Raw genomic sequence first — 24,813 nt, 5'->3', positions numbered from 1 at the left:
TCTGGATCTGATCCTTTGCTGTAGATATAGATTATTCAAGGTCTGAGGAAAGCAGTGGAAATGTACTTATCATTACATTCTATCTTAATACTTTTCTTTCCTCAATTTTACTTCAAAATAAATGCAAAACTCATTGCCAAAAATACTATTTACTTCAACCATTTGTTGGTTGACATGTGAGTATCCATGGACCCTTTAAAGAAACTACCATGCTACTTGAATTTTTATTCATTGGCAAATTATTCTTCACAAAGAATTTTTGGAAGAGATAAAAGAATACATCACTCAGTGCTATTGGCTCCAAAAGAATCACTAGTGGAGTAAAAATTAGAGTTCTGCTTTCCCACTTGTGATCTTAAGACCTTGACATCACCATTTTAATAGGCTGGACAGTTTAGTTATTCTAAGTAGTATCTGGCCTTTAACATGCAGGGCATGCAAAGAAGTACTCTAGGACTACATCTCACATGCACACACTGAACTCAACACAAGGTAAATGTCAATTATTAAACCATAAATCTTTGGTTCATGTTCTTATCAAACAAAATTATGTGGATAGCCTAGCTAAAACAGTTCTTCTGTCTTGCTCATTCAGTTTGTTTAGGCTTCCAGAATAAAATGCAAACACCTCCACAGGCGAGATGTGCACTTCTGATAGAAGGGAGAGTTTTCTTGTTTTATTTCCTAAGTTGAAGAGGCAATCATAAGTCTTTCTGCTCAATTTTCATTATGATTTAGGAAAATGAAGAATATAAGTCCTCTCAAACATCTTTATTTTTGTAGAAATTATTCTGCTTCCTTTCAAAAATCACATCAAATTAGGAAAATAAAACTCATTCAAATGTACCTTGACTAATGAAAGGTAACTACTGTTGATTTCCATTTAAAATATGTGACATCAAAAAATGGATACTGTATGATTATTGAAAATAGCCATGCCACAAATAAATACCTGTTTCTCATCTTTTGGTTAATTAAAAAAAAACACAACTTTTGGCATTTCTGGTTATTAGGTATTCTACAAAACAAAGTATCAGTAATAGTTCCTCAGCTAACTACAACATGGCCAGATATTTGTCCCCAAAATGGAGTGATTGATGTTCTTTTATTCCATTTCCTTCTTTTTGATCTTCCACCTTATTTGATAGTGTTAGCCCAATTTTCATGAAACCTTTTTCTTATAAAGTTACCATTTAATCATCTGATAGAAAAATAATCACTTCAGTGAGTCAAATCCCAAGTAATGTAAACAGGTCAAGGTTGCTTGATAACTACGACACAGGCACCTGCTCTTCCAATGTTTAAGGAAGCCATCTGTTGAGAGAAGATGAAAAATAACTTAATGAAGGATTTTGGAGCTATTGTTGAAAACTATTAAGATGGTGATACTTAAAAAGGCTCTGGATTAATGAAGTAGGTTTCTTTTTCATATTTAAGTTAGAAACAGCACAATATAAGTCAACCTGCCACACTGACTCAAGGAAAAAAATATATGTGTATATATGTGTGTGTATAATATATATATATACACACATATATATATACATACATACACATATACATATACAAACACACACACACATACACACACACACACACACACACACACACACACACACACACACATATATATATATATATATATATATATATATAGAATTCCAGAGCTCCCAGGTCAAGGAGAAAATGTTGCAAACAGGAAAAAAAAAAAAGATTCAACTGTTGTTTAGTCACAGTCAGGATACCACAAAACTTAGTAGCTTCTACATTAAAGGGTTGGAGGAATTGGAATATGATATTCTGGAGGGCAAAGGAGCTAGGATTATAATCAACAATCACCTACTCAGCAAAACGGAGTATAATCCTTCGGGGAAAAATGGATATTCAATAAAATAAAGGACTTTCAAGACTTCCTGACAAAAAGACCAGAGTTGAACAGAAAATTTGACTTTCAGAAACAAGACTTAAGAAAAGTATAACAAAGGTAAACAGGAAAAATAAATCATAAGGTATTCAATAAGGTTAAATTGTTTATATTCCTACATGGGAAGATGATACTTGTAACTCCTAATAACTTTTTTCATCTAGAGGGCAGTTAAAAGAAATATATGTAGACAGAGGACATGGGTGTGAGTTCAATATGGTGGAATGATGTCTAAAAAAAATGAAATTAAGGGATAAGAAAGAGAAATGTACTGGGAGAAAGGGAAAGGGAGAGGTAGAATGGGATAAATTATCTCACAAAAAAGAGGTATAAATGAACTTTTTAGAGTGGAGGGGAGAGGAGTACTTGAACCTTAACCTCATCAGAACTGGCTCAAACTGGAAATAACATACACACCCATTGCCTACAGGAAAGTAAAAGGGGGAGGGGAAAAGAAAGGGTAGGATGCTGGTAGAAGGGAGGGCAGATTGGGAGAAGTGGTAATCAGAAGCAAATCACTCTTGAGGTTGGACAGATTGAAAGAGGAGAAAGAGAGTGAGAGAGAGGGAGAGAGGGAGAGAGAGAGAGAGAGAGAGAGAGAGAGAGAGAGAGAGAGAGAGAGAGAGATAAAAGGGGAAACTGGATGAACAGAAATATAAAATAATGTGCAGAACCGGGAGAACATTGAAGATAGTAGCAGTAATATTGTATGGTGATCAGCTGTGAATGACTTAATTATTCTCAGCAATACAATGATCCAAGTCAATTCTGAAGGACTTATGATGAAAAATGCTGCCCATCTCCAGAGAAAGATTTGATGGAATATGAATGCAGATTGAAGCATACATTTTTTCCCTTTTTTGGTCTGTCTTTTCTTTCACAACATGACTAATATGGAAATGTTTTGCATGATTGCATATATATTGCTTATATCAAATTGTTTGTCTTCCTTCTCAATGAGACAGAATTTGGAACTTAAAATTTTAGAAAAAGAATGATAAAAATTGTTTTTACATGTAATTAGGGAAAATAAATAAAACAATACAAGAGAACAGTGAGTTAAAGATTGAGAATTAAAGAAGCATAAATGCAAATTTCAAGTCTGCTTTTAGGGGATTAATAGGTAAAATTATGTTTAAAAGAATCACTGAAAATCACATTCTACAAGTTAAGACTAATACATAGAATTATTTTAAGTAGTCTTAGAATCACAGGTAAACTCCTTTATTTGGAATTCAGAGCTCTTAAAAACCTGGAATCTATTTTTTTTTCAGTCTTCTTGCACTTTAATCTTTTCCACACAGTCTATAATCCGGCTACAATTGTCTCACACATGATTTTATGCTTGGCATTGTTTGTCCCTCACTTTATTACCGTCTCTTTCCTCAGCTTTTGGAATCCTTGGTTTTCTTCAAGACTGAATTCAAATGCCATTTTCTGCAGCAGACTTTATCACATGACCTAGTTGCTAGTGCCTTCCCTTCATACAAAGTACCTTATTTCTCCTTTGTATGTGTCTTGTATATACTAATAAAGCAACCTTTTTTGTATCATGGATCTTTTGGGCAGTCTGGTGAAGCCTATGGATTCCTCAGAATAATGAGTATTTTAGTTTAGTTTAGTTTTGCTGGGAATTATAATCGAAGGAAATGCAAAATTTTTGATAGAGGTTAGTGAATTTTTTAAAAAAAATATATTTTTTTCCTTTTCAAGGTCATGGACCCCTTGAACTCTGGAGACCCCAGGTTAAGAACCCTTGCCACTTAGGTACATTTTGTATTCTTCATTAGAATGTAAACTCTTTTAGGATGGGGGATGTTGTTTTCTTGTATTTTTATCCTCAGTAATTAAAATAATACCTGGGAAATAGTAAGAGATTAATAAATGCTTATTGGTTAATTTTCAAGAATTGATTTAGCATTTTTCACATTGGCATATTTTTTTTAGTATTCCTTAGTGCAATGAAGCTAACATATATGGAGTGACTAGATATACACATAGAGTGTATTTATATCTCTATGCAGTATACTTCTCTTACGATACTGCCATTGTGGTGTAGGAAGTGATAGCTTTGGGATAGCTATCCATGAATATATTCACTTGGAGTACACTTCAGGTGAAATAGCTATTATGCTTATTGGGATAATTTTGAAGATATTTCCCTAGACCATTATACTGTATTAAATGTGTTATTCATTCAGTCTAGTCTGAGACACACAATGGAATAACTTCAATATTGTGTCACAAATAGGCAATAGCTAAAATTGCTATTGACCTTATTAAAATTCAAAAATCATAGTTCCTTATTAAAATCCATCTTATGACAATAACTGAGGAAAGAGCTCAGAGTTTTCTTAATAATGGAGGATATGAGCATGGTTAGAAATATATTAAAAAGAAAAAGTTTTACTTGGGTTTTAATGAAACTTTATGCCTTAGATGCTCGATCAACGTTATATTAATGTGAGATTCTTCATCATATATCTTTGGGAATAATTAGGGGATACAAGACAAGGAAAGAATAAAGTCCAAGGATTCAAATTTTATTCTTTGTCAACCAGTGACAACAAAATAATGGCCCAGAGTCATATAATGATTTTTTAAATAACTGATAATGAAAGGGATCCATTTCTTTAACCATCATTAACCACCAAATGATTAGGAAAATAAATGTTTTGTCCTCACCTCATTTTGCATTAAAGAAAAAGTCCCTACCCTGGTAGTTTCCTGGTTTCCTCTTGTTCCGCTTTTGTTAGGTTGCCCTTTTTTTCTGCCTAATACCATGAAATGGCTGTCCACCTATCTCACTTCTAGAGATCCCATGCAAATTGCTCTGTTTTAGACAACATAGAGTGAATATGCAATCATTCAGTCATAAGGGAATGATTTTGGAGATAGTTGCCTTTCTCACATTCTACACCATTTACCTCCCTGAAAGTCCGGGGAAGTCCCTGGGTACAAACCCAAACCATTTCTTTCACTATTAGTTTCTCTCCCCAAAATCCTGTGCCATGTGAGTTAATGATAGAGTAACTAGATAGAACATAACCATGTAGTTTTTACCCAAACACACACACACCTTTATCTATCTGTTTGTTTGTTCATTTATTTATTAGTCTTTAACATTTATTTAAAATTATTTTTGAATTCCAAATTTTCTCCTTCCCTCCTGCCTTTCCTCTACCAATTGAGAAGGCAAACTATATCAATTATACATGTAAAGTCATGAAAAACATTTCCATATTAGCTATCTAGCAACAAAAATAAATAAATAAAAATGAGAAACATAAAGAAAGTGAAAAAAGTATGTTTCCATCTTCACTCAGAGTTCATCAGTTTTCTCTTTGGAGGTGGACAGCATTTTTTCAATAGACCATGGAGTTATAAAAGCCATGAGTGGGGATAGATATGGACCAGTATTCTTCCTGTACATCTCAAGCTGTATCATGTCTTCTACTCTCTCTTCAGCTGATAATTGGACTTTGCCTCTGGAACCATCTTGGGCTTTGATAGTCCAGCTTTTGCCTTATCTTTCTCAGTTCCAGACCTTTGCTACACTTCTTGGACATGTCCAACCATGTCACCACCTGTGTACCCTCCCTGTCTGTCCCATTACCAGCTCCACTTTATGTGTTGTCTACTCCCTTTAGATGTAAGCTCATTCATGGCAAGGACTTTCATGCTTGCTTTTCTTTGTATCTTCAGAATTTAGAACAGTGTCTGGCATATGATAAGTGATAGCCAACCATTTATTCTCTAATAGTAAGCAGGTGAAAGTCCAGAGGCACCCGTCAGCTTTAATGAGGCATCAAAGAAGTGTTTCCTTCTATGCCTTGGAGGACATATTGCATCCTCATTACAAATAGAAGAACTAAGGTAAATGTTAAATGTGAACATTCACAATGTTATATCATCTCATTATGACAATCAGGCATTTGCTCTAGGATATACAAGGAAATCTGCATTTATTTATTCATTTTTTATTCTTACTGTAGTCATGGAAAGAATAGAAGAGAGGTTATTAGTGAGTGGCCCAGCCTCCTGAGAAATTCCCCAACTATTTTGTGGAGGTAATCTAAATCTGGTACCTTCAATGGATGGCAACAATTGTAAAGAAAAGGAACAAGAATTAAGAAGTAAAACCTAAAAGTAATTTAACAGTTTTAAAAATAATTTTTAATGTACTAAAATAAAGTTAAAAAACAATTTAAATGCTACTTAGCTGACCACAATACGCTGTATGAGCCAAAAGAGAAAAATAAAATACAAAAGAGGAAAAAGGCAGATTTTTATTTCAATTTTAGAAGAATGATATGTGTAATGGCTAATGATTATGAATAAGTAATGAAGATTCTATATTACATCATTTATACACCCATAAACTACACATTCATGGCCTTTCTTAATGTACATTTGTACAAATGGCACCTTTATAATGAAGTCTTAGCCAGAGTATTCACTTAGTTGGTCAACAATATTTATTTAGTACTTATTACACATACAACACTGGATTTTGTATTATATTGGGAGGCGTGGGAAGAGACCATTAACATCATTTTTGTTTTATCTTATTTTAATTTTGGGGAGAAATAATTTTCTCAAAAATCATAATGAGTCATAGAGTATCTTAAGGTTCATTTCTTTCTCTCTCCCTATTGGGGCACCAGTTTTTGGATCCTCTTTTGTTTAGCACAGAGGAGAGTGCTTTCTTATATAACTACAAAGAGTCAGGCTTACACATTATAGAAGAATAAAATCTTTGCTATTGACAGCCTGTCCTTGATAACAGGAGAAGGATTTTGTCTGCTTCAAAGACAGGTTATCCAAATTTATTTTGCAGTATGGGACAGGTGCAAGCTCTGGGGCTACTGGCTGCTGGCTTCACTTCTGCCCATTGTATCTTCTTGGAATTAATCTTAGGCTATACCCAAGCTTTATGACCACACAGAGACACCTCTAATAGACAGATCTAGGTAGGAAGGGATGTCCAGTCTCCCTAATGTGAAGTAAGCCTAAGAAGAGGTTGCTTTTTGGTTACTACTTTATTTTCTGCATATTTCTAAGGAGCTAGTAGTCATATTTTTTTTTCTGAGCAACTGAAAAGGTTAGTGACTACAGAGAATTTGTATGGAAAATGATCATAAATATCACAATTCTAGTACCTTCTTTCAGTTAATGCAAAGCCTTAGAATTAGAGTGCTTTGTAGAAACAGAAACTTCTAATAAGAAATGAATTGAGACCTAGACAAATCCTTAATCAGGAAAATAACTCAATTTTCTATGAGGAAAAAACAAACAAATTATCATTATAATAAAAAGGAAAATACAGTGCACTATGCAAGGCTTGCAGATTATCTTCCCTGGGCATGGTGTAGACTTCCTTTCTCAAGAATTTTTGAAGAAAGACTTCTAACATTTTATGGTAACCAATCTGACTCACCTGTGTCCATTCATTTGTTTGTGGGTCATAGGATTCCATAGTGTTCAGGTAGGACTGTCCATCATACCCACCTACTGCATATAACCTGTCACCCAGCAGACAGACCCCAACAGCATCTCGAGGCATACTCAAAGGAGCCACCATGGTCCATGTGTCTGTTTTAGGGTCATATCTATAAAGCAAGGGGAAATTGAAAATAAATTATTTGGTATATTCTTAATTATACCCCTATAAATGATTCATCTTCAGAGGGTATTTTTATGGAGAAAAAACATTTTACTTTAATAACTTCAATAATAAGAAAGATTAAAAGCTAATGATAGGTAAATATGTAACAATCTGTTTGTTTTGCTTGTTGAGAATTATATGATTTAGCTCTTAAAGGGATTTAAGAAAACAAATACTTTAACCTCATTTTACAGATGAGTAATCTTTCTTAATTTTTTAAAGGTCTTTGGAATATTACTTAGAAAAGGAGCATTATTATTAGCATTAAAACACTACTAAAATCTATTTTAAAAAGTCACAATTATCCTAAACACTAAACATATACTTAAAAAAAAAACACTTTATTTTCCTGCATTTTAATGTAGTTTTTTTACTTTGAACTTGTATGCATAACTTTTGTTTTTATGTCACCATTATTATTAGATATGTCTCTCCCCTTCTGTTATCCAAATAACCTTCCCTTGTAACAAAAAAAAAAAAAATTAAAAAGGGAGGAGTGGAAAACAGTCAAAATATCAAGCAAATCTGACAGTATATGCGGTAGTCCACAACCATGGTTCCCCATGGTTGCATCAAAGGGTTATCATGCATAAGGCTCCCCATGGTTGCATCAAAGGGATCATCTCTGGCCAAACTTGGTCATTGTAAACACACATTGAAATTGGTTAATTTATTCTTTATTTACATTGCTATGGTCACTGTGTATATTGCTTCCTTGGTTCTGTTTACCTTATGCATCTTCACATGCTTCTTCAATACAACTTAAAAAAAATTACAAAACATCCTTTGGATTTAACACATATTACTTCAATTTTATCGGAAGTTAGGGCAATCCTTATTAGTGGATAAGAAGATGTCACAATCTTGGGAGTGATAATATCACATTTCTGCACTTTATGGGTTGCTAAAAACTTTCTTCATAGTAATTCTGTGAGGTAGCAACTACAAATATTATCCCCATTTTACATGTAAAGAAACTGAAGTTCATAGACTTTGCTACTTGCTCAATATCAGCTACTAAGTATCAGAGTAAAGATTGAACCTGGAATATTTCTCGACTTTAAATTTAATACTCTTTCGCCTACACCATGTCTCTATGATGAACATGTCATTTCCAAAATGGTATACAAGCATTTTGTATTTTTTGAATTTGAGATAACCTTAATAATGTATTTAAAGAATGATGGTTTGGTCAGGGGCCTGATGTGGTACAATTGCCTTGAAGCTTAGACATGAGATAATTCACTTTGAATCACTGTGAATAAAATTTGTAAAGCACATCTAGCAAATGTGAAACCTGCAAAAATAACTATCAAGACTGCTTTTAATAACATTTATCCTTTGACTTGAAAGTGATGCCCAAAAGAACATGGATATGGGTCTTTGAATGGGCAATATAGAATCTGCTATAATTTCACTAAATATTTTTTCATGCTATTAGCCACAGATTTGGACTCTGGGAAACAACTCCCTTGGTATTCATGGTACATCCTGTCAGACTCTTAAGGCTATAAAAGTTTTGAAGATTTCTACAAATTGAGGAGAGGGAGTTATTTGGTTACAATAGAATAGCTTCTTGGAAGAATGAAATGCAGACTATCTAAGCTATAATGAAGAGGGAGATTGGGGACATGAAATGCCATTCAGAACTGCCAGGAAACTTGAGCCACCAAGGGGTGATACAGTTACTAGTATTACAATTTTGCCTAGGAATACCCCTAAGTAACTCGATGTAGCCAGGTTCATCTGAATTGACTTTAGATTTTCATAGCATTTTTAGCTTGATGGATGAACTAGAGAGGAAAACTGTTTAACGTGTTTCTTGGTCAACGTCAAAACCACCAGAATTAGAAGGGTATGGTGATGCTCAATTTTCATTTGGAAATTTCCTTACTTCCCAGTCTTATTTGCATGAAGTAGCAAGAGATATACTAATCTGTACTCTGAGGAACAGGTGAGTCTACTATAGCCCCAGTATTGTCATAGTTGTAGTATATAATTTGTATAGCAGATTACAGTCTGGGACATTCTCCTTAGGTTGAATCTGCAAAGAGAAAGGGGAGGAGGCCAGATAGTGTATTCTCCAGCATTGGTGCATTTCCTGTCATTGATTGTCTGAGCTGTCAGTCAGTACAGGTTGTCCTTTGGAACATATAACAACAAATTACAGAAATCCATGACTGGAATGTTGTTGACAGTTCATTAATCCAGTAACATTGGAGGCAAAAGAGTGAGTACATTTCTGTAGGTCTGATAACCATTCCTAAAACTTCGTAGTAGAAAATTTCTACCTTTAGCCTTTGTTTGCAAATATTACAGATGTAAAAAAGTTTAGCACTTTACTCCCAAATTGTGGGAATCATTCTTTAATTCACTCTTCATCTTACCACTTATTTATTTGCCTGAGAGTAATTTTCAATCATCAGAGACTAAGGTTATGTTAGCCCACATAGTATATTAGAGTTGGAAGAAACCTTAGGGGGAAAAATCTAGTCCAACCCCTTCATTTTATAGGGGAGGAAAACTGAGACACAGTAATGAGGTGCCTTTCCAGGGGTGAGTTGTTATTAACAAGGGTAAAGAAAGACTTGTTCATAAATGCATATGGATATGTTGGTAAGGTTATCAATGTCTGTATTCACATATAACATATGTCTATATACAGACATAAACATCGGTCTAAATATATACATGACATGTACATATATTCACATGTATATGTACATACACATATACACATGTGTATGTATAGGCTGTCAGAGGAAGGAATTGGATCCTGTTCTTTCTCACTCCAAAACTACTCTGTCTCCTATTCCAGGATAGATATATGCTTTCTCACATTATTCAATTAACTCAATTCTTATCATACGGTTCTATGAAATGTAATCATTACTTTCAGCCAACAAATTATTTAACAAGACTTTTTTTTTTGAATGGGGGAATGAGGAAAAGGTTTCATACTAATAGATGTTTGAATAGTAAAACATTTCTGAAGTCTTTGGCTACCCATTACATTTGGCCTCAAGACATTCTAACACTGACACCTACCCACTCTCTGCATTTTCAATCACAAATTAATAAAATAGAGCTTTGTTTTAAATGTCCTGCAATCATGAACAGATATTATAGGTCCTTCATATTGCAAAACTTTCCCGATAATTCGTCTTTAACTGAATTCCCTCTTTCAGTCCATCTACTTAATGTGCATAGCATTAGGCTGATAAGTGGAAAGTTTTCTCAGTCTACAGCAATTATTGAAGAAGCACTTTCCTCTTCCCTGCCTGTTACAGGTGCAAAGGGGCCACAAAGGCCTGATCTCCTTGGCTGTAAATGACATCACTTCCATCTGTTAATGGCAATCATTAGAATAAGCTTGCTGTGAAGATTTTTGAAAGGCATATTGCTTTTTTTAACCTCATTGTTCCAAACTTTACATATCCCATAAAGGATTCCAAAAGATTTTTGTTCATTTTAGGTCTCCAAAGGAGTTGCTATGTGTGTCGTTAACTGATTCACATTAAATGGAAGGGGATCAAAGCAGCTGTAAAGCTGCTTGTAAAATGTAAGAATTCCTTTTAAATCAGATTACTTAGAAGCTACATCTAAACTGGCAAGCAATGAAGGACTAAAATTATTTCCAAGAGAGAGGATTACAAGCACAAGCCAATGTGTGTATATGTGTGTGTGTGTGTGTGTGTGTGTGTGAAACATTCATGTATTAGCAATGATCTTAATAATCTATCCATTTTTGGCAAATAGGTTAAGCAATCAACATCTTTTAACTGGGAAATTTTGAGGCATCCATATAGTTATGATGTGCGTAACCATTTATTTCAATGACATTTTTCTGAAATAATTGCTTCCATTTATTTTTGGTGAATATTTTCTGGCAAATAAAGTCTGCATTTTTTTAAATAGTGTTTTATTTTGTCTCCCAGTTACATGTCAAGAAAATTTTTAGCATTCACTTTTATAAGATTTTGAGTTCCAAATTTTTTTCCCTCCTTCTCTTCCCTCTTCTGAAAATGGTAGGCAGTTTGATATAGTTTTTACATATGCTTTCATGAAAAAAAATATTTCCATATTAATCACAGTTGTGAAAGAAGAAACAGATCAAAAGGGGAAAAGCATGAGAAAGTATAAAGTAAGTGAAAAAATATGCTTCAATCCGCACTCAGAGTCCATCAGTCCTTTATCTGGATATGGATAGAATTTTCCTTCACGAATCTTTTGGACTTGTCCTGGACCATTATGTTTCTGAGAAGTGCCGAGTCATTCACAGTTGACGATCACATAATGTGGTTGATATATGTATACAATGTTGTCTCAGTTCTGCTCTTTTCATTTTGCATTAGTTCATACAAGTCTTTCTAAGATTTTCTGAAATCTGCCTGTTTATCATTTCTTATGAAACAATAGTATTTCATTGCGTTCATATACCACAGCTTGTTCAGCCATTTCCCAATTGATGGGCATCCCTTCAATTTCCAGTATTTTGCCACCACAAAAAGGGCTGCTATAAGGAGAAAAAAAGTGCGTTATTGATTTAGAGACAATATTTCTGCTTCCTGTATTGGCAGAGAGGTACAGGATGGTGAAAAATTGTCTAACGATACATTTTGCTGGTGCAGATACAAGCAGGCTCTTCAGTCCTGATTCACTGAAGCCAGCAGCAACATAACTAGCATTTTCCACGCCTGTGGCAAATTTCACAAAACATGCCTAGGGCAAGCTTCAAAAAATGAGCTTGAGGCAAGAAGCATGAAAATTGTCCTGAAATTAACTTTTAAAGACTAATACAGATATTGTCTGTATTGATGGGGAATGGGAGAGAGGCCTCAGGAGACAGAGAGGACTCTGTACAAGGGATGGAGGAGAGGATGGAGCTCACCTGAGATTTAAAAGATTGGCCATCTGGTAGTTTCCTATTTTTACAATGGCTTTCTAGCGAACTAGATGCTAAACTTAGTTTCTTCTATTCTACCAAAAGGAATATAAACCTTGTCAGCACCTTCAACATTTTTGCACCCTGAGACAAAAACTCAGTGACCCCAACTCAATTATGAAACTGATGGACAGTCTGAATGGGGTCATAAGAAGCAAAGACTGCCACTTTTATTTTACCTCCCACTTAAGGAACTGGGCAGAATAATTATGGAAAATCAGACTCAATATTTTGTACTATCTGATTTGGCCATGATCATACAGTACTAACCATCGTTCTACATGGAATTATTAGGATAAATAAAATTCAAACTTGAGTGACAACAAAGGATTCAAAATTAATCGTGATATATCCTTACTGAACATTTTTTGTGTGCTCAATCTAGTAGTAGGTATTTTATTTTAAACGCCTCATGAGGACCAGAACATGAAGAAAACTTTTAAGACAACAATAAAAATGCCTAGTTCTGGTGACATCATTTTAATTAATATATTGTTCAAAAATATACAAAATCAAGCAAAAAAACCCCCGAAACAAAAACCTATGGATTTTTTTTATTTCACAGAAATTATTCTCAGATGCTCTATACGTGAGGGTTTCTGGTTAAATAATTAAATTAAACATCACTCAGTGACATTTCTCCTTGTCTTCACCTTTAAATTCATTACTTTCTACATTCAGGAATTTTTTTTTCTCATTCTCTCTAGCCTGGAGCATCTCAAGTTATTACACAAAGATGAAATCAACAGCTTTTTCTAGCAGAGGAAAGAAAATAAGAAAGTGAAGGAAAGTATTTTCCAAGCAATTACAAATAGCAAGCTCTTTTTTGGCCCCATTCTGTTGACAGGACTCAGTTGTAAGCATTCTTTTGAGCCCTGGTTACCTGTTATGCATGTCTATAGTTATACATCTATTTTGTAGACATGGGCAGTTAATAAGCACAGTGGATAGAGAAATGGGCCTGCAGTCAGGAAGACTCATCTTCCTGAGTTCAAATCTGCTCTCAGACACTTACTAGCTATGTGACACTGGGCAAGTCACTTAACTCTGCCTTACTTTCCTCATCTGTAAAATGAGCTGGAGAAGGAAATGGCAAACTACTCCAGTATCTTTGCTAAGGAAACCTCAAATGGGGTCACAAAGAGCCAGATATTACTGAAATGACTAAAATATGTAGATATATAGATATCTATACATCTGTATCTATATATGTATATATGGATATCTATATTTATACATATATATGCATATACGTCTTCTTATTTTTAGATATTCTTTCTTTCCAACTACTCACCTTGGACTTTGTGGAGTTACAATGAAAGTATTATATCAAAGAATCCATTACAGTTTATAGTCCTTAGAGAAATGAAGACACTATACACGGTTGCTAAAGTTAGTTGTAAAATGTAATGGCTAGAGGCATAGGATCCTGTTAAAATTGAAGTTAGTTTGTCTTTGAGGATAGCTGCTGGGATGTATGAGTCTTTTTTTCAGGAGTTGTAAAATATTATTATTTTTTTCCTCAGCATGGTATATTAGATAGGAGACTGAACTTAGTCAAAAAGATATGGGTTCCATTCATATTTCACATATACAATCCATATGACCCAGAGTAAGTCACTTTACCTGTCACTAACTCAAGCAACACTCTATGATTATGAAAGTAAGAGACAGAAATGGCTCATAGTTTCAAGGTAGTTTTCAAATTTGTGGAATAGATTTGTCCCTTACACTGATTAAATCACAGAACTAATAAGAAATCTAATAATAATTACAAATTCTTTGTATGCTTTAATGACAAAATGGATTTAGATATTTTGTAAGAGAATTAATGCTTTGTTTTTGGATGACAAAATTAAACAACTATGATCAATAGATTTCACTGATGTGGGTATTCCCTGCAACCGAAGGCTTGCAATCTATCTGTACTTTCTCAACAAAATGTTTATCTCGTAAATAGCTTCAGTGGATTATAACATTTTGAGCTAGAAGGAATTTTAGAGACCACTTCAGCTAATACTCTGGAATACTGAAACCTAGAGGTTGAATGATTTGCCCAACATTGCATGGGGAGTAGACAGCATGACACAGTGGATTGAGAACTGGCTTTGGAGCTTGGAGGGCCTGGGTTCAGATGCTGTCTCTGCCAACAATGAGCTATATAATGCTACACTAGTTTCTTAATCTCTCAGAGTTCCAAACAACCCTTTAAGATTACAAAATGTAGAGATGACGTTGATTTGCATTGGTTGTGAGTGTTTCATCATCTAGGAGTTCCCTAGCTAAGTGGAATCACAGATCCAGTTCTTATCCATATCTACCTGAATAGTAAGTGAAGTTGTGGAAGTTCATTTTGCTAAAAGGTTGAACACTTAAATTAAGATTTAGAGGATTTTAAATCAAAATAAAATCTATGGATGGTTATTCGCTCTTTTTCAAAAGACCTACTTTTTCCATGCTGAGATAACTCCTAAGATGATAAATAGCTTTTAAATAGTAGCTTGGGAATTTAAAAGTAAATGAATCACATATGCTATATTTTAACTGATTTTTAATAAATCATATGTGACCATAATTTAAGAAAGAAAAAAGTATTATTAGTTAAAAATAAGCTATAATTTGATTTGACTATAGGAAGAAAACCAATGACTGTCAGGCCAAATAGATAATCAAAAATGCTATGTTTTGATTTTAGAAAAAAAATAAAAGAGGAAGTTAAGACAAGTTAACTCTAATAAAAATTTATTCAAAATCACAGAAGCATGGAATTTATGTGTTATGGGCTTAACAAGTATAGAACAGCATATGTAACATTGTATATATACTCAAACTGGGTCAATATGTGAATTAGTTTTTTTAACTTTTTTTTCCCTTTTCCTTTTTTTTTCTCCCTTGTTTTCATGGTTGGTCCTTAGGTAGAAGACAGGTGAGGGATATATTTGGAAATGAACATGATATACATGCAAAATACATCAATATTTTTTTAAATAAAGAAAGGAATCAATTAGAAAAATAATTTGATTATTGAAATAACTATGATGTTTGTGAATATCAAATCATTGAGAAGATAAAATAATAAATGCCTTTTAAAATTTTAATCTAGTTATCAAGCTTAGAACCTTTGGAACAAATGCCAGTCTCTCCTTACTATGAGGATGGGCTGCTGCTTAATGTTTAGACACCTAGTTCTCCATGCGTGCTATCCCATCTCACAAAGAACAATACATTTTCTTATACTATCTTCTACTTCATTCTTCTACTAAAAGAATGTGTGTACAGGTTGAAGTAACTATTTAGGATGGAATCCTGGAAACTTATGGCTTTCAATAATATCAGTGGAAAACCTTGAATTTGGTTATCAGGCCACAGAGGGCTAAAGGATATATGACCAGAATGTAAGATAAGGTAAATAAAAGTCATCCTTTGAAACTGATATTAGTAAGATAAATCGAAATACATTCAGTTTAATGCCTTCAGATGTAATTAACTTTGGAGCTGAGAAGGGATTGTGATAAAATAGTATGTAGCCTGAAACATATGAAGGTAACATTTACCAACTACAACTTTCTAGAATATCAGGTCTCTTTTTTCAGGCTTTATCCTCCTTGAACTCTTAACAATATTTTAACTCTTGAACCTTAAAAATATTTTTGATGACTTTTCATACCCCTCCATTTTTGATACTCTTACCATTCTTGGCTAACATAAAATTGTTTTTTTTTTCCTGGTTCTCATCACTATTTCTTGTTATCAATTTGGTCTTAATTGCCAAATATAGTAGTCTTTTTTTAGTTCTCATCCTTTTTGACCTCTCTGCAACCCCTTTTTCCTTGATATTCTCTATTATCTGAGTATTCATGATACTACTCTTTCTTGGCATTCCTCCTAACTGACTGATTACTCCTTTAACTCTCCTTTGTGTTCTCATCATCCATATAACATCCTCTTGCTGTGGATCTATCCTGAGGGTCTCTTCTGGACCCTTTCTTTTCTCTCTATGCAAAGAACTCCCAGATCAATATCCATTTTTGATATCTATCCTGAACTCTAGTCTTGCAGTACCAACTGCTGATTATATATTCACAATGGATATACTATCAACATATCCAAAACAGAACTCATCATTATCCCCAAGTTCCCTTTTTTTTTCTTCCCTTTTTCTGTCAAAAGCACCATTACCCTTCAAGTCCCTCAGGATTGCATTATCCATGACTCTTCATTCTCCCTCACCCCACATATTCAATTCATTGTCCGATCATGCCTTTTCTAATTTCATAACTTTTCTCAAATTTATCCCCTTTTTACTACTCACAAAGACATAACACTAAGGCAGGACCTCTTCATCTCTTGCTTTGACTATTGCAATGGTATGATAACTGGTCCTTGGTGAAGTGTTTCCACTCCCATCCATCTTCCACACAGCTGCCAATTCACTTTCCTATTCAATTAATTCCAGTGTCTCTGTCCTGCCTCTAAGATAAGATATAAACTCCTTTTTTGGCTTTTAAAGCCCCTAATCTACCTTTTGAGCTTATTATAACACTCTTCTTTCTATACTCTAATCAAATTGGTCTTCTTTTGTTTTAGGTGTGACACTCATCTTTTATCTCCATGCATTTGCACTGGCTGACCCCAATGCCTGGAATATATTTCCTCCTCTCACCTCATAATATCTCTTACTTCCTTCAAGTCATATCTTAAAAAACTCTCCTTTCTAGACAAAGTCATTCCTGGTCTCACTAGTGTTAGCTGCTTATCCACTTCTCCTCCAAATTACTCTGTATTCAGTCTCTATTCTGTTTAGATGCAAATATTGTATTTACATACACATGTGATCTCCCTCAATCCTTGAGGGAAAAGACGGTTCAATTTTGTCTGTATCTCTAGCTTAAAAATACTGTACCCAACACATAATAGGCACTTAATAAATGCTTGCTGATTTGTGGGCTTTGTTTTTTTTTTTTAACCTGGTTACTCTTCTTTCTTTTTGTTCCTTCCTTTTGCCTCGTCTGGGTTATAATCTGCACTGAAGGCAGTGTGATATAGTCTGTCAATAAACATTTGTTAAGCACCTACTATGTGCCAGGCACTATGCCGAACACTGGGGAAACAGTAATGCTAAACAATGAAGAGACATATTGTATTTGGAGCTATAGGACCTGAGTTTGAATCTCTATTACTAACTACTTGTACAGTAAGAAATGGAGTTTTCCCATCTGTAAAAGGAGGAGGCTGTGCTAGATGGCTCCTAAGGTGCATTGTAGCTCTAAATTGTGTGATCTGATGATTCTCAGCAATGGAGGGAATATGCACAAAGAAGTGGTTACAATCCTATTAAATAGTGAAGATTATCTGCTAAAAGAAAGCTCAGGAATCCTCCAAATCAGTCTTGGCAGTATTTTCCACAGTGAAAAAATGCATAAATTGAACTGTCACTCATAAGTCGTCAGATCAAATGAGTACCTGCTGTCTAAAGTAGCTCACCCTACCTGTTCAGAATATATACCCATATACATAATTTAGAAAAACAAACAAATTGAGTTTCTAACTATATAAACTTCTACTGAATCCATTTCATTTGCTAATGTTTAAACAGCCAGAATATTGATACTAAAGACAGAGTAACTGAGAACTTATGACTAGGTCTGCTTCCTCCTCATTACTTCACAATAAATTTGAATACACTAAACTTAAAAAATAAAGAAACAAATAACGATAACCTGAAGTGTGTGTGTGTTTGTGTCTGAAAGAATTCAAGTGACAAAATCAAAAAATCCAATTATATAATAAGAATATTGTTGCTGTTTATTCCTTCCAGTCATGTCCAATTTTCAATGACCCCATTTGGGGTTTTCTTGGTAAACACACTGGAGTGATTTGCCATTTCCTTCTCTAGTTCATTTTTCAGATGAGGAAAGTAAGGATAATAGGGTTAACTGACTTGTCCATGGTCACACAGCTAGTAAGTGTCTGAGACTGGATCTGAACTCAGGAACATGAGTCTTCCTGTCTCTAGGTCTGACACTCTATCCACTGTGTCACCTAATTGCTGAAGAATATTGTACCAAAGCCAAATGACAGAAATATGGAAGGATATTTGAGGTGTCTCAAATAAATTTTTAAAAAATTACCAGGAGAACAGGATTTGAATGGGAAAAAATTAGAAGTGTCTTCCAAAGTAAGATTCTTGAGGAAACATAAAACCCAAATATCATACTTTTAAGAGATCACATAAAAATACTCAGAAGTATTAGTATCAGGTGGCATAGTACAGATGAGCAGAATCACTGGGATGCCACCTAAAAGGAATTTATTCTGATTTTAATTCAACAAGAAATGTGATTTCCAAGTTGCATAGCTTCCAAGTCAAAAAAGAAAATATTGCAAATATCCAAGAAGAGACAAATGGTATATTAAGAAGTCCCAGAAAGAAAATGGAGGATTATGCCACAGCAATGAGAAATGAAAGAAAATTTGTAATACATAAAAAAGGATATTTAAGTACCTGCTATGTGCCAAACACAATTGTAGGTGATGAGGATACAAAACAAAACAAACAAATAAAAAAGTCCCTGAGCTTATATGCTAATAAGGGTATACAATACTTATGTGGTAGTGATAGTCATGGAGGTGTGTTTTAGTTTGAAAACAGGAATGATGAGTAATACCAAAGAGGAATAGATTGACATCCCTTTCCTAGAGGCAATGAAAGAGTTGATTTGATTATTGTTCAAGAATTGGAAAGTATGTGTCAAGAGTGGGGCTGGGGGTTAAGAGACAGATGACTGAGGAAAACACCAACCAGAATATCAGGGCCTTAGGGCAGGCTTTTATGGAAATTAGAAGATCCGGTCCTTTCAAATATGATTTCTGGTGAGGTTAATAAGGAAATCGGCAAGAAGATGGTTGAAGAGAGAAGTAAAGCATGGCTGGAGGGAGGCAACAACAGTCAGTAAGTATGCTCAAGTAAGGAGTTTCCAGTACAGAAAGTGTTAATAATGCAGTTTAAACTTATAAATGCCAATTACTAGTGCTAATTATTTAACTCCCACCCAACAAAAATTTAAAAGTGTTTGATTAAGGGAAAAAATTATTTTTAACTGTAAATGTGAATGGTAACAAATTTATCCATAAAATGTTCAGGGGTGACAGAATGAATTAGAAAGAAAAACCCAGTAAGTTTTGGAAACGTACTCAGGATATAAATCCTGCAAAAATAAAAAGAGATGATGGTAAAGAATTTATTAGGGCTAAAGTGAGGATGTAAAAACAAGATTAAGATTGATAATTTAAAAAAAAATAAGAGTTTATATAGTCAAGAGAGTTTATAGGGAAACTATATGCTTACAGGAGCCACAGATAATAAAAAAAACATTAATAATAAAAAGACACTTACATATATACAAACATACACTTTAAATACTGTAGAAAAGCTAATGGAATGCCTACCTAGTAAGAAGAATGATTTTTGGGGAAATTTCAAAATATTTCTTTTAAATTTAGATAATTCTATCATAAAGTTAACAATAAAGCAATTAAATATATAAGAAATATTTATTATAGGTCTTTGGGAATCCTAAAGATAATATCTATTTTTCAACATTTCATAGCAACTATACAAAAATGACCATGGGTTGGGGCATAAAGGAATCATTGATACACACAGAAAACTGGAAATATTGGATGCATTCTTTATGGAGCATAATATAAATAACAAAGGAAATATGAACAAAGAATACATAATGAGTGGGTCAAAGAACAAATTATAGAAATAATAAATGACATTATTTCAGAAAATGATAACTTGGTAAGAATGTAATGATTCCATAACTTATTACAATTTTTGGAAGATAGTTAACTTGATCTTTAAAAGAAATTTTCTCTCTCTGACCATATGTTAAAAAAAAAATTGGAGACTGAGAAGACTAACAAGTTGAACAGAATCGTGATTAAATTTGAAGCATAGCAAATTAATGATTCCTAAACAATCTTCAAAGTAGAAATTTTAAAAAATTAAGATCTACAAAATTAAAAAACAAAATCTACTAAGCCGATAAATACAATTAAGAGATTTTTTTTTAAAATGCATAGGTAAATTTAAAAGAAATAAAACTTTATCAAAACTAGAAAATAGAATTCACAGAAAATGAAGACATAATAAAGGATATGATCAGAAACTACTACGGTCAGTTATATGCCAACAAATTAAAACTTATGCAAAATGAGTATTATAAAATATAAAATAGGCAGATTATCATAGCAGTGAATGGAAAATCTAAATGCTTAAAGTAAACCATATGTAAGCATCAACTTTTTAATAAAAAAGCTGCTCCAAATGAATTCGTAAGTGAATTACATTAACCACTTAATGATTAAATATTTTTCCTGTGTAAAATATTTGCAAAAATAGAGAAAAAAAACTTACCAAAATCATCATATGAAGAAAAATTGTCTTGATACTCAGACCAGGAGGGATAAAGTAGAGAAAGAAAGCTATTGACTAATATCTTTAATATTGAAACAAAATATTAAATAATATGCAGTGTTGGAAAAAAATGCCATAACGATATCCTGAAAAAATTATTTACTACTTGCCAGTTGGATTTACACCAATAATGCAAGTCTACCTCAACAAGAAAAAAAGGTAAATATTATAATGTATAATACAAAAATTTAGGATTACATGAATATATAAAGTATTAGAAAAGGCTTTAACAAAATTCATTTACATACATTACAAAGTTTAAGAACAAATGAGCATTTTCTTAAGATGATAAAATTTGTATCTAAAATAAAAAATTAGTATAATTTGTAATGAGGAAAACAAACTTTCCAGTAAAATCACAGGTAAAACAAAGATGGCCACTATTCCCATAATTATTTGACCTAGTGTTAGATAGCTAAATCAATAAGGAAAAATAGAAGATGAGGAAGTAAGCATGAACAAACCAATCAAAGTATTTGTATTTTCAGATTATATGATGGTTTACTTAGACAGAATTAATTTTAAAAAATCAAAATTATCAATTTCCTTAAATTAGCAGGGTAAAAAATAAATTCACAAAATTATCAAGCTTTCTACATATTACTGAAAAATCTAGAAAAAAGTTAGGGAGACAAATTTCTCTTGAGGTAATAGCTGGATGAATTCAATATGTGGACATGAACCTACAACAATACAGAAGATTCAATTTTTTATGAAATTTAAAGAGTAACTAATAGTCAGAGATTAAACATGCATGGGCAATCAATGTAATAAAAATTATGCTACTACCAAAATTATTCTATAGATTTAAGACTGAATCATACGATTTCTAATACCTTCAAGAATTGGACAGATTAATTAAAAAATTATTTTGTGGAATAAAAGATCAGTTTTATGAGGTCATATATAGGGGAGGTAGAAAGATGTCCTAGAGAGCTACAATAATATAAAATCTAATGTTTTATAAACTCAAGTAAACCTACTTTTAGGAAAAGGGGCTCTTTATTTGGCAAGAACTTTTGAGAGAACTAGAAAGCAGTGTGGTAAAAAAAAAAAAAATTAAAAGACCTACAATAACATATTACACCTAATCCTACAATACCTCCAAAATGGAAAAAAAAAAACAAAACAAAAAAACTAATTATAAAAAAAATGCTACAACAAAAACAAGAGGATAATCGAAATTTGCATATTTCATAAATATGGATGAGAGAAAAATTTGTTATTAGATATGTGATAGAAAAGATAATGAAAAGATAAAATAGATTATCTCAATTATATGAATCAAAATATTTTGCTCAAATAGAATACATTCGGAAAGAATCAAGAAATATATGAATTGGGAAAAATTCTTTGTAACACACTTCTTTATTAAAAATTAAACATCGTAAAATCTACAGGAAATTGATGTCATCTATTCTGACTTAGAGACCTTGCCTAATGGGCAAGTAGTCAAAATACACAAATAATTTTTAAAAGAAATACAAACTATAAGTAATAACCTGAAAAAATTCAAAATCACCAATAATCAAAAAAAAAGAAAATTAGAGTTTCTGTGAAGTATCATCTCACACACATTAAGGAAATAAAGAAACTAAAAGATGGAAATTTTCATTTTATGAGAGACTATGAGAGGAGAGGAACATTGATCAATTGTTGGTGAACTAATGGATTGATTTAAGTGTCCTTGAAAACCATTTGGAATTAAACCAGAAGAGCGAATAAATTGTCAGAACCCTCTAACTTTAGAGATTCCACTAATTGGATTACTTTTCAATAAGGTTATTGACAATATGAAAGGCATTCTCCCACAAGTTTATAAATGTTCAGAGATCTATGTTATCTATTATAAGAAAAAGTCAGAAATAAACTATATGCTCAATGATTAAGTAAATTATGAAAAATGAACATAATGGGATTTCATTGCATTGAAGAAATAATAAATGTGAAGAATTCATAGAAAGACTTCCATGGAGGAAGAATGAAGAAATAAGAGCCAGAAGAGCAATATATACGATGACTATAATAATGCAAATGTAGGCAATAATGAAGAAACAATAAAGTTCATTTCATACAAGACAAATACACTAACAGTGTCAATGTTTGCAATGCACTGTTAAAGACACATTTCATCTTTCAATTAATAACTTATAATCTTTTTGAATAAGGCATGTACGTTGCAAGGAGGTTTATTTGGATGCTTTTGGGGAAATCTCTCTTGTATGCAAACAAAATTTATCAATACATTAGTAAAAATTAGAGTCAAAATCTCTTTTAACAAAAAAACAGTGAATGGTTTACCCTGTTTTCTGGTACCTTTTATGCTTGTGTGACTCTATAATGCTGTCAGGTATTGCACTGTATTGATTCTATTCCCTTTCCAGTGATTATGTTTCTTTTGAAGGAAGTTTCTACTTGAGGTCTCAAGGCCTTGTTTTTGGCCCAATAATATTTGTATTTTTTTCAAAAAATAAATTTATAAGCACAGAAGCCATATCTATTAAATTTATAAATGATCTAAAATTGGAGGGTAGTTAACAAATTGAACCAAATAATAGGAATCCTGAGCAATCTCAACAGCATAGAAAATGGACTAAACCAAATCAAATGTAATTTTATAGGAACAAATGTAATATGCTATGTAATATGTATATGTAATACGCATATGTAATATGGGCCAACCTCACAATTTCAATGTGGAAGGCTTATTGGGCAAAAATGATTTATATTAAAAAATCTGAGGGCAACAATCTCTGTGTGTTGATAATGCATCATGGCAGGCATAGAATTTTATGTAATCTCCAGCTTCATTGAAAAGTATGGAATATTTGTAGCAGGTCTCTTTCTGATGGCAAAGAACTAGGAACTGCAAAGAACTAGAACAAGTTGTGGTATATGGTTGTGATGGAATACTATTGTAATTGATGAGCTCAATGATCCTATATAGGCATGGAAAAACTTGCACAAAATGAGGAAGAGCAAAGTAAGCAGAACCAGGAGAACATCGTGTATGGTTACAACAATATTGTTTTAAGAACGATTTTGAGTGACTAAGTCATTTTGACCCTGGGCAAGTCACTTAACTCCATTGCCTAGCCAAAAAACAAAACAAAACAAAACAAAAATATATGAAGATAATAGCAAGTTTTACATGGTAGATTTGCAGTTTCATGTGCAATCATCTTTTTTATTGTATTATGTTTTGGAAATGCTTGTTATGTTCCATGAATTGAAAATAAAATAAATTTAAAACAGAAAGAAAAGTAATCTACAAAAGAGAAGGTGACACTTCCATTATACCATGCCCTGGTCAGGCTATATCCAGATAATTGTGTTCATTTCTAGGAAGGAATTCTGGTATTGTATATATTTCAGGATGGACATAAAGAAACAGAAATGTAGTCAGAATAAAAATGATCAGGATTTTGATGAACATTGTGATTATGACAAAGACAAATTGAAGGAACTTGGCCTGAAGAAAAGAAGAAAGTGAATGCTTACGATCATCTATGAATATTTAAAGGTCTATTACAGGTAAGATGTATTACATTTGTTTTGCTTGACCTAAAAGGTAGAATTAGGAGTAATATGTGGAAATTTCAGAGAGACACATTTGACTTTGGTGTAAGGAATATATATGTATATATATATTTTTTAAATATCAGAACCTTGCAAAATAGGCCATATTAGTGGGTATTGAATTCCTCACATTAGCATCCTTAAAGAAAAAAACTGAATGACTGCTTCATCAGGATGACGTGATAGATTTGTGTACAGGTACAAGTACAGGT

At 33.0% G+C, this 24,813-nt stretch overlaps 1 protein-coding gene across 3 annotated transcripts in view; it reads right to left on the bottom strand.

The window, feature by feature from the left end:
* Positions 1–1,237: 1,237 nt before the first annotated feature.
* Positions 1,238–24,813, bottom strand: part of KLHL1 (kelch like family member 1) — a 554,297-nt gene continuing 530,721 nt past the window's right edge. For all 3 annotated transcript variants that reach the window (XM_027844567.1, XM_027844568.1, XM_027844569.1), the window contains 2 exons: positions 7,365–7,536; positions 1,238–1,314 (listed from right to left, as the gene is read on the bottom strand). In XM_027844567.1, the coding sequence (XP_027700368.1) occupies positions 1,255–1,314; positions 7,365–7,536 (232 nt within the window). In that variant the 3' untranslated portion in view covers positions 1,238–1,254. The remainder of the gene's footprint in view (positions 1,315–7,364; positions 7,537–24,813) is intronic.

The sequence above is a fragment of the Vombatus ursinus genome, unplaced genomic scaffold, assembly GCF_900497805.2.
Source record: "Vombatus ursinus unplaced genomic scaffold, bare-nosed wombat genome assembly UNPS02014942.1, whole genome shotgun sequence".
In the NCBI taxonomy this organism is placed as follows: domain Eukaryota; kingdom Metazoa; phylum Chordata; class Mammalia; order Diprotodontia; family Vombatidae; genus Vombatus; species Vombatus ursinus.
The sequence above is the reverse complement of the archived record's forward strand: the minus strand, read 5'-3'. Positions and strand labels throughout refer to the sequence as shown.